Source organism: Gracilinanus agilis, chromosome 4, assembly GCF_016433145.1.
Source record: "Gracilinanus agilis isolate LMUSP501 chromosome 4, AgileGrace, whole genome shotgun sequence".
Taxonomy (NCBI): domain Eukaryota; kingdom Metazoa; phylum Chordata; class Mammalia; order Didelphimorphia; family Didelphidae; genus Gracilinanus; species Gracilinanus agilis.
Window position 1 is genome coordinate 36,923,024 of NC_058133.1, and position 14,541 is coordinate 36,937,564.

Here is a 14,541-nt window from a genome sequence, read left to right on the forward strand (position 1 = left end):
ACATGGTTTTTGTCCTCAAGTTGTTGAAAGGCCCCCGATTCTGAGAGAACTGATTGGCTAGGACCATTGAGAGAGACTTACAGGCAAATGAGTTGATTCCACAATCTCGATATTCCCACAAGACCATGTATAAACTTAGGGAAATGGAATGCTATCAGGTCAGGGTAGGAGGGGACCCTCAGATTGCCTTGGAGCAATAATTACCCTTTTAGATGCCTGGAAAACCATCATCTGGGCTTTCCCTAAGGCTCGAACAAATGACCAAGTTTTTTCTGAGGCCAACCAATCTTGGGGCACAAACTGTAGCTATGTAGGGCCAAATAGAACAAGTCTAACCCCTTAATCAAAGCTTTATAAACGGAAACCTTTAGTAAAAACACCAAGAGGGCTTTGCTACTGAACAGAACTCTCTCCAGTGAGTCCATTTGTAAAGAGTACCATCACGCCTTAACTGAGGTGAGAAATGGGAATTTCTCTCTATTTGTTTTCTTGATGGAGGCCACATCTACCCATATTGTTAATTGTTTAGTTAGCTACACAATGAGAGGCTGCCCGATATCATGTAAAGAGGACCAGCCTTGGAGTTCGGCGAGTCAGGTTGCCTTTCTCCATTAGTTATATGACTTTTGGCCATCAATTCCTTGACCTCGGTGTCCTCATCTGTAAAATAAAGTAATGAACCAGCTGGTTTTGGGGAGCTCTTTTGGCTCTGGGTCTGTGATCCTCTGGGCTTGGGACCATGGACGAGTCATTTAACACTTCAACTCCCCAGGCAAACTCTCTCAAATTCCTAAGTTATAAACAAATTATAATTTCTAATTCTAAATCTAAATCCTAATCCACGGAGGGCATTCCCACACTGAGAGTTCCCTGCATGGATGATAGTGCAGCTCCAGACTAAAATAACAAGGACGGCAAAACCCCCAAACTCCATACGGTGAGTTTAAGATCGGATGAGACCGTTAACCGAGATTGCACAAATTGTGGTTATTAAAGCATTCTGCTGGCGCTAGCAGAAATGGCTGTTTTTGCAATAACTTGGTATCCTTAGCCTTTGGCTGCAATGATGATGATCGCTTTGGATTTTGATAAGGGGACACCCTGGAATTAATGCTTCTTTTATTTTTTTTCCTTAAGCAAATCCAACCATTACCAATCCAGGCGAGACTTCACCACGTAAGTTTTCATAAATCCTCATATTTTGAAATGAAGCCTCTTGGGTTTTTCTTAGAACATGTTAGTTAATATGGGTTTGCCAGAAGTTGAGGTTTTGATAAGAGACTTCTGCTCTCATTCCTGCCCTCCCTTTTCCTCCTCCTCCTCTTCTTTCTTGTTTTCTCCTTCCCTTTTCTTCTCCCCTCCCCTACCCCACTCTTGGCTTGGTCCATCCTTTATACCTACCCACTAATGTAGATAGACAACTAATGGAAAAGAATGATGCCGCTGAGTCCTTTTAGTCATGTCTGACTCTTCATGACCCCATTTGGGGTTTTCTTGGCAAAGACACCGGAGGAGTTTGCCATTTCCTTCTCCAGCTCGTTTTACAGATGAGGAAACTGAGGCAAACAGGGCGAAGTGACTTGTTCAAGATCACACAGCTAGAAAGTGTCTGAGGCTAGACTTCTTCCCCTGGGGCCAGCCCAGACTGTAGTTGTTGACCAGTTCTTTCCATAAATCCTTCATAGAAAATTCTTTTAAAAAAATGAGCTTAAGAAGCTGGGTTTTCCCAGTTTATTATCTGTGTCCACAAGGGGAGAAGGAGGGATGGACAGAGTTAGCAGCATGATGGAGCCATGGTTAGCAAGACACAAGGATCTTGTGATTGGAGCCTTCAAATTTTGCAAGTTGAATAGATTTTTTTTCCATTGTCCTGTCTTTACCATTGAAGCACCTCATCCCATGGTTGCTTCATCAATCAGCCAGTCGACAAGCATTAATTAAGCCCTTGTTGCGTGCCCTGTGTTTTGTTCCTGTTTGGCAGATGAAACAGCTGAGTTTTAGAGAGTCAAGCCACTTACCCAGGGCTACATGGTCAGTGAGATAATGGAGACTAAATCCAGATCTCTCAACTGCCCATAGAGTTGTCTTTGTAACCAACCACACTCCTGAGTCCCCTTGCCTTAGCGAGGCCACCTAGAAGTGACTTACACCCGTAATTCAAGCAGTGATTGGTGGACTATTTTTTCCTAGACTCTAATTGGACATTTTATGGTAGTTAGTTGGAAGACAGAGAGAATCAGTTCTGAATTTAGGTAGCTAGAGACGATCTGATTCAGGATCCAGGGACCCTCCAAATCGCACTCTCCAACAAAAGCCTTTCCCTCGTAAAACTGATTTTTAACTTTGTAGTGACTTGAAGAAGGTAGTTTTCTTAACAGAAAGGAACTATTCTATTTTCGTGGCCTGGAATTCATTTCAGATATAAAACCCGTTGCCAAGAGCAAGGAACAATTGCTTCTATTTATGTGTTTCGCTGGCTGTAAAGCTGACATCACCCCCTCTTTGAACGGCTCTTCCATCCCCCTCTGGACGAGAGGCTGAGCTTGGAAAGGGGTCTTGGATGCCCAACGGAGTCATCAAGATAGGGAGTTACCGTAGGAAGATCTCAGAAATCCAAAGTGGGGGACTTCCATTCCTTCTCCCACCATTTTCTTTTTTCTTTTCTACGCTATTCATTCTACTTTTCAGTGCTTATAAAATGTCCCCAAATTTTCTCTCTCTTACCCCTCTGCCTACTTTATTTTAAAGGTATATATTTCATCATTCATGCAGAGTTGGCTGGACTTAGCTGATAGATTGGGCAGAGAATCCAGAAGTGGATTCAAATCCTACCTCGGATGCTTCCTAACTATGTGAACCCGAGCAAGTTACTTTAAACGAAGGGAGGCAGCGGGTTCTGCTTGTTAGAGTGCTGGACCCGCTGTCGAGAAAGCCTGAATTCAAATCCTAGATGTGTGACCCTGAGGCTCTCTCTGCCTCAGTTTCCTCATCTATAAAATAAGGATAATAATAGTTATTATGAAGATCAAATGAAATAGCATAGGAAGTGTTTGAGTCTAAATGCAGATTGAAGCATACTTAAAAAAAATTTATTATCCTTAGGGAGAGTTTTGGGGACTGCATTTTCTTTTGCAACATGTCTACTATGGAAATGTTTTGCATGACTGCACATATATAACCTATAGTAAATTGATTGCTTTCTCTATTTTTCGTGATCTGAAATTTTTATTTAATTAATTTAGAATATTTTTTCCATGGTTACATGATTCATGTTCTTCTACCCCCCCCACCTTAGCCAATGAGCAATTCCATTGGGTTTTACATGTGTCATTGATCAAGACCTATTTCCATATTATTAAGATTTCCATTAGGGTGACTGCTTAGCATCTATATCTCTAATCATATCCCCCTTGACCTATGTGAATTGATTGCTCAGTTTGATCAAAAAAATCAAATTGATTCCTCAAAGAGGGAGGAAGAAAATTTAGAACTCAAGATTTTTTTAAATGAAATTTTGTTTACATGTAATTGAGAAAACAAAAAACTCATGTAAAATACTTTACAAAACATTAATAGACATAAATGCTAATTGTATAGGATATAAATGCCAATTATATATAATATAAATGTGAATTGTATATTGATAATTATTATATAATATAAATGCTAATTATAGAATACAAATGCTAATTATATATTGATAATATTATAGAATATAAATGCTAATTATAGAATACAAATGATAATTAGAGAATACAAATGCTAATTATATATTGATAATATTATAGAATATAAATGCTAATTATAGAATAGAAATGCTAATTATATAGAAATACTAATTATTATATGAATGCAAATTATATACTACAAATGCTAATTATATAGAAATGCTAAATATTATATAATACAAATACTAATTATTACCATTTATTGCTTCTAGTGTCCACAGAATACTTGGGGTTTGCAAATATGTACACAGCTGTAAAAAACAGTTGTTAAATTTTGAGCCTAGCCCCTATGAATTGAATCTAGCCCACCCAATGGATGAATCCCATTTAAGTGAACAGTTTTATCTCTTTTTGTTTCCCTTCTCTCCAGCAATTTTACTTGGCCTGGACACGCTCACCGTCATGGGCATCGCCTTTGCAGCTTTCGTGATCGGGGCACTCCTGACGGGTGCTTTGTGGTACATCTACTCTCACACTGGTAAGTGTGGCTCCTGCTTCTGGTGGGGAAAGGGGAGTCATCCCTGTGGATCAGTCTATCACTAGGAGTATTTAAGCAGAGGCTTGGGGACTCGCCATAGCATCCTAGAGTTTAGAACTCCAAGGCCATCTCGTCCAGGTCCTTCATTCTAGATGCAGAAACTGAGGCCAGATGACCAGGCCATGCTGTCTTCTCTCTGTGCCATCTTGGTGAACCAGATGGATCATTAAGAGAAGGGAAGAACTAGCCCTTTTGTTTAGAGGCAAACTTCATTTTCCTGGGCATTTCCCAGACATTTCTTTGGCTTTGGGATCAAGGAGCGAAGTCTTGGCAGGAATAAGTGCCCGACTATTAAAATATGGAATAGGGTGCCTTGTTATGTAGTGAGTGCCATAGCTGGAATGGGAGAGGAAGAAGAGGAAAAACTAATTCCTCAAAGGCGATGGTATAGAGTGCATGTAAGGTAGGGACTGAATCAATGAGGACTTTCCATTCTCTTGTTTTTTAGTCATTTTCATCATGTCTGATTCTTCATGACTCCATTTGGGGTTTCCTTGGCACAGATACTGGAATGGTTTGCCATTTCCTCTTCCAGCTCATTTTGCAGTTGAGGAAATGAAAACAAACAGGATTAAATGACTTGCCCAGGGTCACCCAGCTAGAAAGTGTCAGAGGCCGTATTTGAACTCAGGAAGATCGGTTGTCCCTTTCACGGACACCTCTACGCACAATGACGTGTTGATGTCCATAATTGCCAGAAAGGCTCCCCGACTTTTGGAGATAAAGATGTTAGAGAGGAACCCCTGCTCCCCTTCTCAACCTTGCATGTGGTCTAAGGTTTTACGGCTGGGTCAGGTTCATATCAGAATTCCCATTCTAAGCATTCTAAGAATTTTCATTCCACCCCAGGCAGAATTTTCTAGGATTATAGAAGAAGCAGAGATGAGTCCTGTCTTATGTCACAGAAAGTTCACCAGGTTCCAAGTCTGCCATGCAGTCAGACTTTGGAAGTATTTAATAAAAAGACTGAATCTTTAGATTATTGAATTATTCTCCTCCACAGTATCTCTGACAAAAGGGCAGCTTGGCATTAGCTGCATTAATAATAATAATGATGACAACTAATAGCTGGCATTTATAGAGCACGTTCAAGTTTGCAAGCCCACCTGACTTCAAGCTTTGCAGCTGAGAATTGTTCAGTCATGTTCGTTGGGTCCAACTCCGTGTGATGTTTACCATCTTATAAAACGGAGTGTTTGGGGGGTTTTCTTGGCAAAGATACTGGAGTGGTTTGCCATTTCCTTCTCCAGTCCATTTTATAGGTGAGGAAACTGAGACCAATAGAGTTAAATGACTTTCCCAGGATCACCAGCTAGTAAGTGTCTGAGGCTAGATTTGAACTCAGGATGATGAGCCTTCTTGACTCTCTATACACTATGGCTCCACTTACCCATTCCAGAGATGGAGATACCTCATTGAAATCTAGATGCAATTAGAGCCCTGGTCATGTGTCCTTAGAGAGATGACCAAGAATTTTTTTCCATCTAGTACAGTGGTTCCCAAACTTTTTTGACCTACCGCCCCCTTTCCAGAAAAAATATTACTTAGCCCCCTGGAAATTAATTTTTAAAAATTTTAATAGCAATTAATAGGAAAGATAAATGCACCTGTGGCCATCACCACCTCCCTGGATCGCTGCAGCACCCACCAGGGGGTGGTGGCGCCCACTTTGGGAATCACTGATCTAGTATATGAGATTGGTATAGATGGCTACCCAAGTGCTTCCTGACTCTAAAATTCTGTGGTTCTGGGAAACTTAGGACTAGAGAGTCTAGGAGTCTTGCCAGGTCATTTCCAGATAATAATACCCCCAAAACAAAACATTTTATTGTAATATAGGTTCCTTGAGAACTAAGATTCTTTTTTTTTTTTTTTTTTGGTCTTTTTATCGTGGCATCTGGCACATAGTAGGTAAAGCATAAATGCAAGTTAATGATTTTTTTTCCATTCATTAATTCTCCTTTCTCTTTGAGTAGACTGTGAATCTGCATTCTAAGCAGAAAAACTAGTCATAGACCAGTGATTCCCAAAGTGGGCGCCACCGCCCCCTGGTGGGTGCTGCAGCGATCCAGGGGCGGTGATGGCTGCAAGTACATTCATCTTTCCTATTAATTGCTATTAAAATTTAAAAAAAATTAATTTCCAGGGGGCTAAGTAATATTTTTCTGGAAAGGGGGCAGTAGGTCAAAAAAGTTTGGAAACCACTATCATAGACCCAATACACCAAATAGCAGAAGTTAGAGAACAGAAAACTGAAGAATGATGACTGCTGTCTCTTGAAGGAGAGAATGAATTCAGCTTTTAGTGAACAAGGAACTTGATTGGAGAGAGGGAAAGCTGATATGATAGGGCCCAAAGGGGAAGAAAGAAGTCATCTTTTAAAGTTAAAAATAGTACTAAAGTCCATATTACCCTCACACTGCTGGGGGTATGGGGGGAATGAGGTGGTACTTCATAGTCCCCTTAGGGAAAAGATAAAGTGGAAAGACAGGAAGGTGGAAAGAGAAAATTCACTTTGTTTTATAAGATGGTAAACATTGGCTCACTCTTCCAGGAATTTGGGGAAGAAGCAGACTTCCTTCCTCCGATATATCCACACGTGGGCTCCCCATTAGTTTAGTTTGAGCAAACTCTGTCTTATCACTGAAGTCTGTGCTCAGTTTTAAGAGTCTCATTATCTCAGTTTTTCTTCCCATTTGTCCTAGACTTAGAAGACTTGTAGAAATGCTCTGATCCCTAAGAGGATTTGAAGTCTCAAAAAAATGATGCCAATTAAGGATTTCCTCCTAGCCTGAGGGAGCCAAGGGAGGGTGAAGGCTGTGTTAAACAGACCCCATGGCGAATTGATCACTGGATCTTACTAGATGCTCAGGCAATGGGAACTGGCCCTCTGTCCAGCTCTGTCCTCCTGGCCTTCCCTCCCTTAGCATTCCTCACTGATCTGGGAAACGGAAAATCAAGGCATTCTTTGGCTTAAGGGGAGCCTCATGGAGCAGGTGCCCACAGACTCAAGACTTTTTGCCGCCTTTGGGGAGACTTTTTAGCCAATCCAATTAAAGAGCCCAGATGAACAGTTAAAGCGGTGATTCTTAACCTTTTTGGAATCATGGATCCCTTTGGCAGTCTGATGACTGGGATTTTGAAATACATAAAATAAAATGTACAGGATTATGAAGGAAACCAATTATAGCAAAGTAGTTTTACCCAAATGCTTAGAAAAAATGTCACAGGACTGAGATGGGGAATCTCCAAATCAGTTACGAATTCATAGAAGACCAAAGGATGTGTGTAAATGGGAATGGTCCCTTCTCAGAAATACCGAAAGATCAGCCAATGCAAAATCAAAGCCTGCTTTTCTAATTCTGTAAAATCATCCATTCCTCCATGACCTGTAATAATTTATCATATATGTAATGTATAATATTAGATGTAATATAATATAATATAATTTAGCATTATTACATATAGTAATGTTATCATATCATCATTAATACTATTAATTATTATTTAATTATTATGATTAATTATATTAATTATAATAATTATAATTGACATTAATAATATCATTATATTATTACATATTATATATATATAAATAACAAAATATATGCATGTTAGTTTTCAGGTTCCAGAGCATTTTTTTAAAAAATGCTTTACTCTCCCCCTTGGAATTATATATATTGGTTCCAAGACAGAAGAGTGGCAAGGGCTAGGCAATGGAGGTTAAGTGACTTGCCCAGGGTCACCCAGCAAGGAAACGTTGGAGATCAGATTTGAACCCAGGACTTCCCATCTCTGGACCTGGTTCTCAGTCCACAGAGACACCTAGCTGTCCCCTTTCCAAATCCTTTTGTAGGTTTTAGCAATCCTGTAAGGCAGATAGTACAAATATTATTTTTTTTACAGGGTAGGAAATAGATCAAAAGATGTTCATCATAGCTGTTGAGTCATTTCAAGCTAGCAGAATTTAAAACTGGGTCTTCTTGACCGTAGGCAGATATCCAATCCACTGTGCCTCCAACAGAGTTTTTACCTGAAAAAGGAGTATAGGCTTATGTCTTTTAGGTAGAAAAAGCTTTTTTCCCTTGAGGGCAGGACCTGTTTCTAGTTTGGTCTTTGTATCCCCAGCATCTATCCCAAAGCCTGGCACAAGACAAACACTTAATAAATCTTGATTGATTGATTGATTGATTGATGTTTTAGGGGAAGTGAATGTCCATTCTTTGAAAAAATCCTTTGAAAAATCTTCCAAACTGAAGTTTCAATGGATTCTTCTTAGCCAAAGTGGTAGTTATGCCCAACAGGGTCTACAAAGGGGAGCCATCCATTTAATAAAGAATTACCTTCTGCAGGAAGGACAGAGTCCTAGAACAAAAGAGATTGAGATCTCTTTCATCTTCCTTCCCACCACCAAGCTACCTCTAGACAGATGGCTGTCAGTCCTAGCCTTAAATTCCTCCAGGGAAAGATTCCAGAAATTCTCTGTTTAACCAGCTAGGTTCTTTTCTATCTTACCTAAATCTCTGCTGCTTCAATTTAAAACCATTTCCTCTTGTTTTTTTGCCCTCAAGGGAGGTAGAGAGGCAGCTGGTCAGTCTCCCCTTTGGAATAACCTTCCTCTTTGGTACTTACAGAAGATTCCTTTAGTCCAAATACTCAAAATCCTGTTCATCTCTTATTAAAATAATCTTTTTTCCCTCCACTCCAAGGGCCTCTTCAAGTTTTCCATAACATCTTTAGATCTTTTCTCTTCTCTTCTCTTCTCTTCTCTCTTCTCTTCTCTTCTCTTCTCTTCTCTTCTCTTCTCTTCTCTTCTCTTTTCTTTTCTTTTCTTTTCTTTTCTTTTCTTTTCTTTTCTTTTTTCTCTTGGTTTCCCAACCAGAGCCTAGTGTGTTGAGGGCTAAAAGGTGAGAGTCTTCTGGTGAAAAAGGATAGACATTTGGGAGAGGAGGGATTCAGTCACGGAGGTTGGATCTCCCATTCCTCATCTATCCTAGATGGAAGACACAGGGATGGGGACTTGGGTTGTAAAGGAATACTAATTCCAGAGTCGGTCCAAAGAAATGATGAACAGGGCATTCGTGGGCTTGATTTTTATCTCCTTTCTCCTAGCTTTTAGCTTTTACTTCCCAGGCAGTCCTTACTCTCTCTTACTGGGCAAAATACTAAGCAGGACTACTGTCTCCTATAGTACCCCATACTTCACAGTCACGAATCCCTTTCTTTTCTGTTCCCTTCCTCTCCCAAGTCAAAACTAATACTCTTCATTTCATATTCTGCAATTTAGCCAACTTGGGAAAATCATACTTCCTCAGGCCTCAGGTTCTCCGTCTGTTAAATGACTAAGCAATCTCTAAGGTCCTTTCTGCTACCCAATTCCATGATCAATAAGTCAAGGCAGCAAGCCTTTATTAAAGGCCTACTGTCTACCAGATTAAAACAGGCTCTCCCTTCAAAGAGCTCATGTTTTAATAGGGGTGGGGTCTGACATGGTGAAAACAACTACTTTCACACAAGATATATGGAATTTATTAAGTATATATAGTAATAATATTAAGATAATAATAATTGAGGTGATCTCATATTAAGTGCCTACAATATAACAGGTATGGTGGATCCAAAGTCCAAAATGGCATGGCTCCTGCCTTCATGTAATTACACTCTATTGGGGAAAATAATATAGACCCAGATAAATAAACCCAAACTATTTATAAAATAAACACAAAGGAATGAGAGGGCCTGGAGATAAAGGAAAGGCCTCAGAGAAGTGGTACCCAAGCTGAACTCTGAAGGAAGCTAGGCATTTCAAGGAAGGCATTAGAGCAGTGACTCCCAAAGTGGGCACCACTGCCCCCTGGTGGGTGCTGCAGCGATCCAGGGAGGTGGTGATGGCCACAGGGGCATTTATCTTTCCTATTAATTGCTATTAAATTTTTTTAAAAATTAATTTCCAGGAGGTGCTAAGTAATATTTTTTTCTGGAAAGGGGGTGGTAGGCCAAAAAAATTTGGGAACCACTGCATTAGAGGTAAGAAGGGAACACATTTTAGGCACAAGGGGACCACCCTTCCCTTTCTTGCTGCAAACACTAGGAGAAAAGTATTGTGACTGATGAAAGACTTTGGGTAAGGAAGACATTTCAGGGAAGGCATTAGAAGTAAGAAGGGAACACATTTTAGGCACAAGGGGGCCACCCTTCCCTTTCTTGCTGCAAACACTAGGAGAAAAGTATTGTGACTGATGAAAGACTTTGGGTAAGGAAGACATTTCAGGGAAGGGGAAGGGATAGGGGGGATCTTCCCTACCAAATTACCTAATCATGATCTCCAAGGAAGGATTCGATTATTAAGTTTAGAATTAAAATTAGAGCCTGTTAGATTCACTGGTAGGCAACCCCCTATTTTGCCTACTCACAAAGCCAGCCCTGGCCCTGTCCTTGGCAGACTTTCCACAATCACAGGGTGGATGCTACAGGTAAGGAAATACAAGAGGAGGGGGCTCAGGTATAAGGCTGGCTGGCTCTTCCATCTGCTGCTGTGGGAGCAGCCCTCTAATATTCCAAGTTAGGAAATTCCACCTTCCAAGTGGAATCACAGCTTATCTTCTTGAAATCTACTTCTGTAAGCTTAAAAATTAATATACAATATCTCCAAGTATTAGCTTTAATAAGATTTATTAATAATAACTTGAAGTAAAGGAAAATAAAAAAGCTAGAGTAAAGAGGGAGCTAACCTAGCTGCGGTCCTGAGAGAAGAGAGCGAAAAGGCAGGATTACAGCCAACTTATATACAGCACGTGAGGATGCAACACAGGGGAAGAGAGGAAAAGGAATTTTGAGACGAGAAAAAGAATTCTGGGAGATGAAGTCCAAGGGTTCGAGATTTCTAATTACATACTTCCTAGGGATCTGATAGACACAGGCTGCCTTTTTCTACCCGTGTTAGCAACCAGTTTGTGTGGTTTGGGGGGACTTGGCCCAAGAATGAACAGTCAGAGGAGATCTCTAGTTTTTTCTGATCCCCTGGAAAGCAAAGGCTATCTGCTGATGTTAGAGGGCAGGGACTTTACCCCAAGAACATTTATTCGTAGCTTCTCTGAAAAGTATGTTTTAAAGATGAAGCATAGTCAGAAATTCCATAGGGATTTTGCTTTGAAAATAGTCCAGGGTGTAGGGACATGTGAAAGGAGGAATGAGCAATATTTCCAAGCAGGCACTAAGAGAAAGAAGTGGTTTTGTAGTTTATTCGGTTGTTAAACAGACTCTTAGCTCCAGGTCGACCCCAGAAACTAAAAATACAGCATCAAAGTCTTTGGTAAACACCTGCACCCCCTCCTTGTTAATGGGACCTCGCCTCCCCCACCCCACTTTTCTTCAGAGTGGACGGTGGGAGCGAGCACTCTTGTATGGAGCAAAAAAGTTTTGCATGAACAGTTCAAGAGTTTCCAAAATTCTGGAAGTTGAAAGAACTTTTTAATGGGAACTGATTAAAATAAACTGACATCGCAACAAATTGTACTTGGCAAATAGAGATTGGAAAGCAAATATTCAGACTTCCTGGGCAGGGAATCTAGCTGGCCCTTTTCCGAAGTGTGAATAAGCAAGCACATGTCCCTTTCACAAGAGGAAAAGTTTATTTACTGTCAATACTGAGGCTTGACCGTCTTGCTCCAGCTAAAGTCAGGCAGAGGAAAGGGCTCCAAGGGGGTGGGACTCGAAGGAACTCTCTGTGCGTGCCACATCCTTTATCAAAACAAGACAAAAAAGGATATGAGTTGAGTTTGGGGCTGCTTCTGGAGCTGGAATAATTATTGATGGAGTAAAACCTGACCGAAAAAAAAAAGAGAGAGAAAGAGACAGAATTCAGGTGGTGCTTGTAGTTGGTGCTATAGGTCAGTCGGTCAATCAACAAGCATTTATTGAGTGCTTACTGTATACCGTAACTACTGGGAATAGAAAACCATCCCTGCCCTTTGAGGAGCTCCTGTTCTAACGGGGTAGGAAGTGGGGAATGGCATGCCAACAACAAAACAAGCAAGATGGAGGCAGGATAAATTGGAGGTAGTCTCAGGCGGCAGGCACTTACAGCAAGGGGATCTGGGAATTTTCTTTTTTTTTTTTGTAGAAAAGGAGGGATTTTAGTTGAGGTTTGAAAGAAGGCAGGGGTGAGGAAGGAGAAAATTCCAAGCTTGGGGGACAGCCACTGATAATGGGCTCACAATAGGAGAATATGGCCATGAGAAGATTTTCTGGTCAATAAAGATTTGAAAGTGGTACTTTTTTAACCCCTTACCTTCCATCTTAGAATCAATACTGTGTATTAGTTTCAAGGCAGAAGAACTTTAGGACTAGGCAACGGGGTTTAGTGTCTTGCCCAGGGTCGCCCAGCTAGGAAATGTCTGAGGCAAGATATGAACCCAGAACTTCCAGGCTGAGATATGAACCCAGAACTTCCAGGCTCGCCCTTGGAGGAGTAATTAAAAGCTACTTTTTAATTAATTAATTAAGTGATTTTTTTAAAATTATGGTTTCATGCCTGTTGGGAACTTACTCTACCAAGACAGATGAGTACCTCCTCTATAATAGGAGTCATTTGGGGAGCCCAAGAGGTTAAGTTAGATAGTATTCGATATTTGAACCCTCATCTTCCTGATTCTAAGTCTGACTTTCTGTCCACTATGTCATAGGGCCCCTTGGGGTAATAATCAGTGAAATCTAAAAGTAGCAGACCATGGGCCAAGGTTGAGTATGAAAGCAAGTGAAACCAAAATGGAAAAGATAGGGGAGGAATACTGATTTGGAAAAGAAGGACCTGGATTTGAATTCCAGTTTTGTCATTTCAGAGCAATTCCCATTTTTCTGGGCCTCGCCTTTCTTATCTGTAAGATGTGAAAATACAAAATCTAATTATAAATAGGGCCTCTCCAGTCCTCACCATCTCCGAATCTGTGACCTGAAAGAGGACTTGATTTAATTCAACCAGCGTTTATTAAAGATCTATTTTATGGCATGCCCTTTATTAAGTGCTGGGGATGCAGAAACAAACAATCCCTGCCCTTAGGACCCTCCGTTCTATTTAGGCTTGAAGGCTATCCAAGACCTTCCCTCTGTGTCCTGATATGTCCTGGCACAGAGATCTGGTATTCCCTCCCGGTGTTCTCCTTCCTCATCTCATCTCATCATATAGACGTTCTAGCTTCTTTCAAGGTGAAACTCAAGGAGCACCTCCTACATCAGGGCTCTCCTGGCCTCGTGCCAACCCCTCCACTCTTTTCCCCAAATTACTTCCTATTTAATTTGAGAACACTGTCTAGTTTGTAAAAATGTTGGCTCAGTGCCCACCCGCTATAAGTGGCAGAGCAGGTGCCAGTCTGCATTAGTAAAGGGAGTTTCCTCAGTGAGAGTCCTTCATGCCAAAGGAATCACAAGTGAAGTCTCAAAACATTTTTTTTTTTGGTATTGACTTATTGGCATTTATGTTGTTTCCCTGCAATTGAATACAAGCTTCTTGAAGGCAGGAACTGCTCCATTTTTCCTCTTTGTATCCACAATTCCTAGAACCTTCTACGTGCTTAATAAATGTTTAAGGGAAGGTAATAAACATTTATTAAGCACCTATTATGTCAGGCATTGTGCTAAGTACTTTACAAATGTTCACTCTTTTTTTTTTTTTAAACCCTTATCTTCTGTCTTGGGGTCAATACTGTGTATTGGCTCCAAGGCAGAAGAGTGGTAAGGGTAGGCAATGGGAGTCAAGTGACTTGCCCAGGGTCACACAGCTGGGAAGTGTCTGAGGCCAGATTGGAACCTAGGACCTCCCATCTCTAGGCCTGGCTCTCCATCCACTGAGCTACCCAGCTGCCCCCAATATTCACTCTTTTTGACCTATACAACCCTGCAAGGTAGATGCTGTTCTTTCCCCCTTTTTACAGTTGAGGAAATTGAGGCAGGTAGTGGTTAAGTGATTTGCCCAACATCACATAGTTAATGAGTGTCTGAGATGGATTTGAACTCAGTTCTTCCTAATTTCTGGCCCAGTTATATCCATTATGACACCTAGATGCCTGAAATGGCTATTTTTCAAGTCAAAGGTAAGTCTGGGGTAAACTTTCCCTACCCCTAATTCTGTTTCACCTCCCCACAAATACACAGCTTAGAAACATGTTTCTCTTACTCTCTCTCTCTCTCTCTCTCTCCCTCTTCCTTCCTTCTTTCCTTCCTTCCTTCCTTCTTTCCTTCCTTCCTTCCTTCCTTCCTTCCTTCCTTCCTTCCTTCCAT

The 14,541-nt window shown here is 40.8% G+C and overlaps 1 protein-coding gene across 1 annotated transcript in view; it reads left to right on the plus strand.

Moving 5' to 3' along the window:
• Positions 1-14,541, plus strand: part of TGFBR3 (transforming growth factor beta receptor 3) — a 116,093-nt gene that overhangs the window by 97,454 nt on the left and 4,098 nt on the right. The window contains exons 10-11 of the mRNA XM_044674839.1: positions 1,138-1,176; positions 4,099-4,206. Of these exons, the coding sequence (XP_044530774.1) occupies positions 1,138-1,176; positions 4,099-4,206 (147 nt within the window). The remainder of the gene's footprint in view (positions 1-1,137; positions 1,177-4,098; positions 4,207-14,541) is intronic.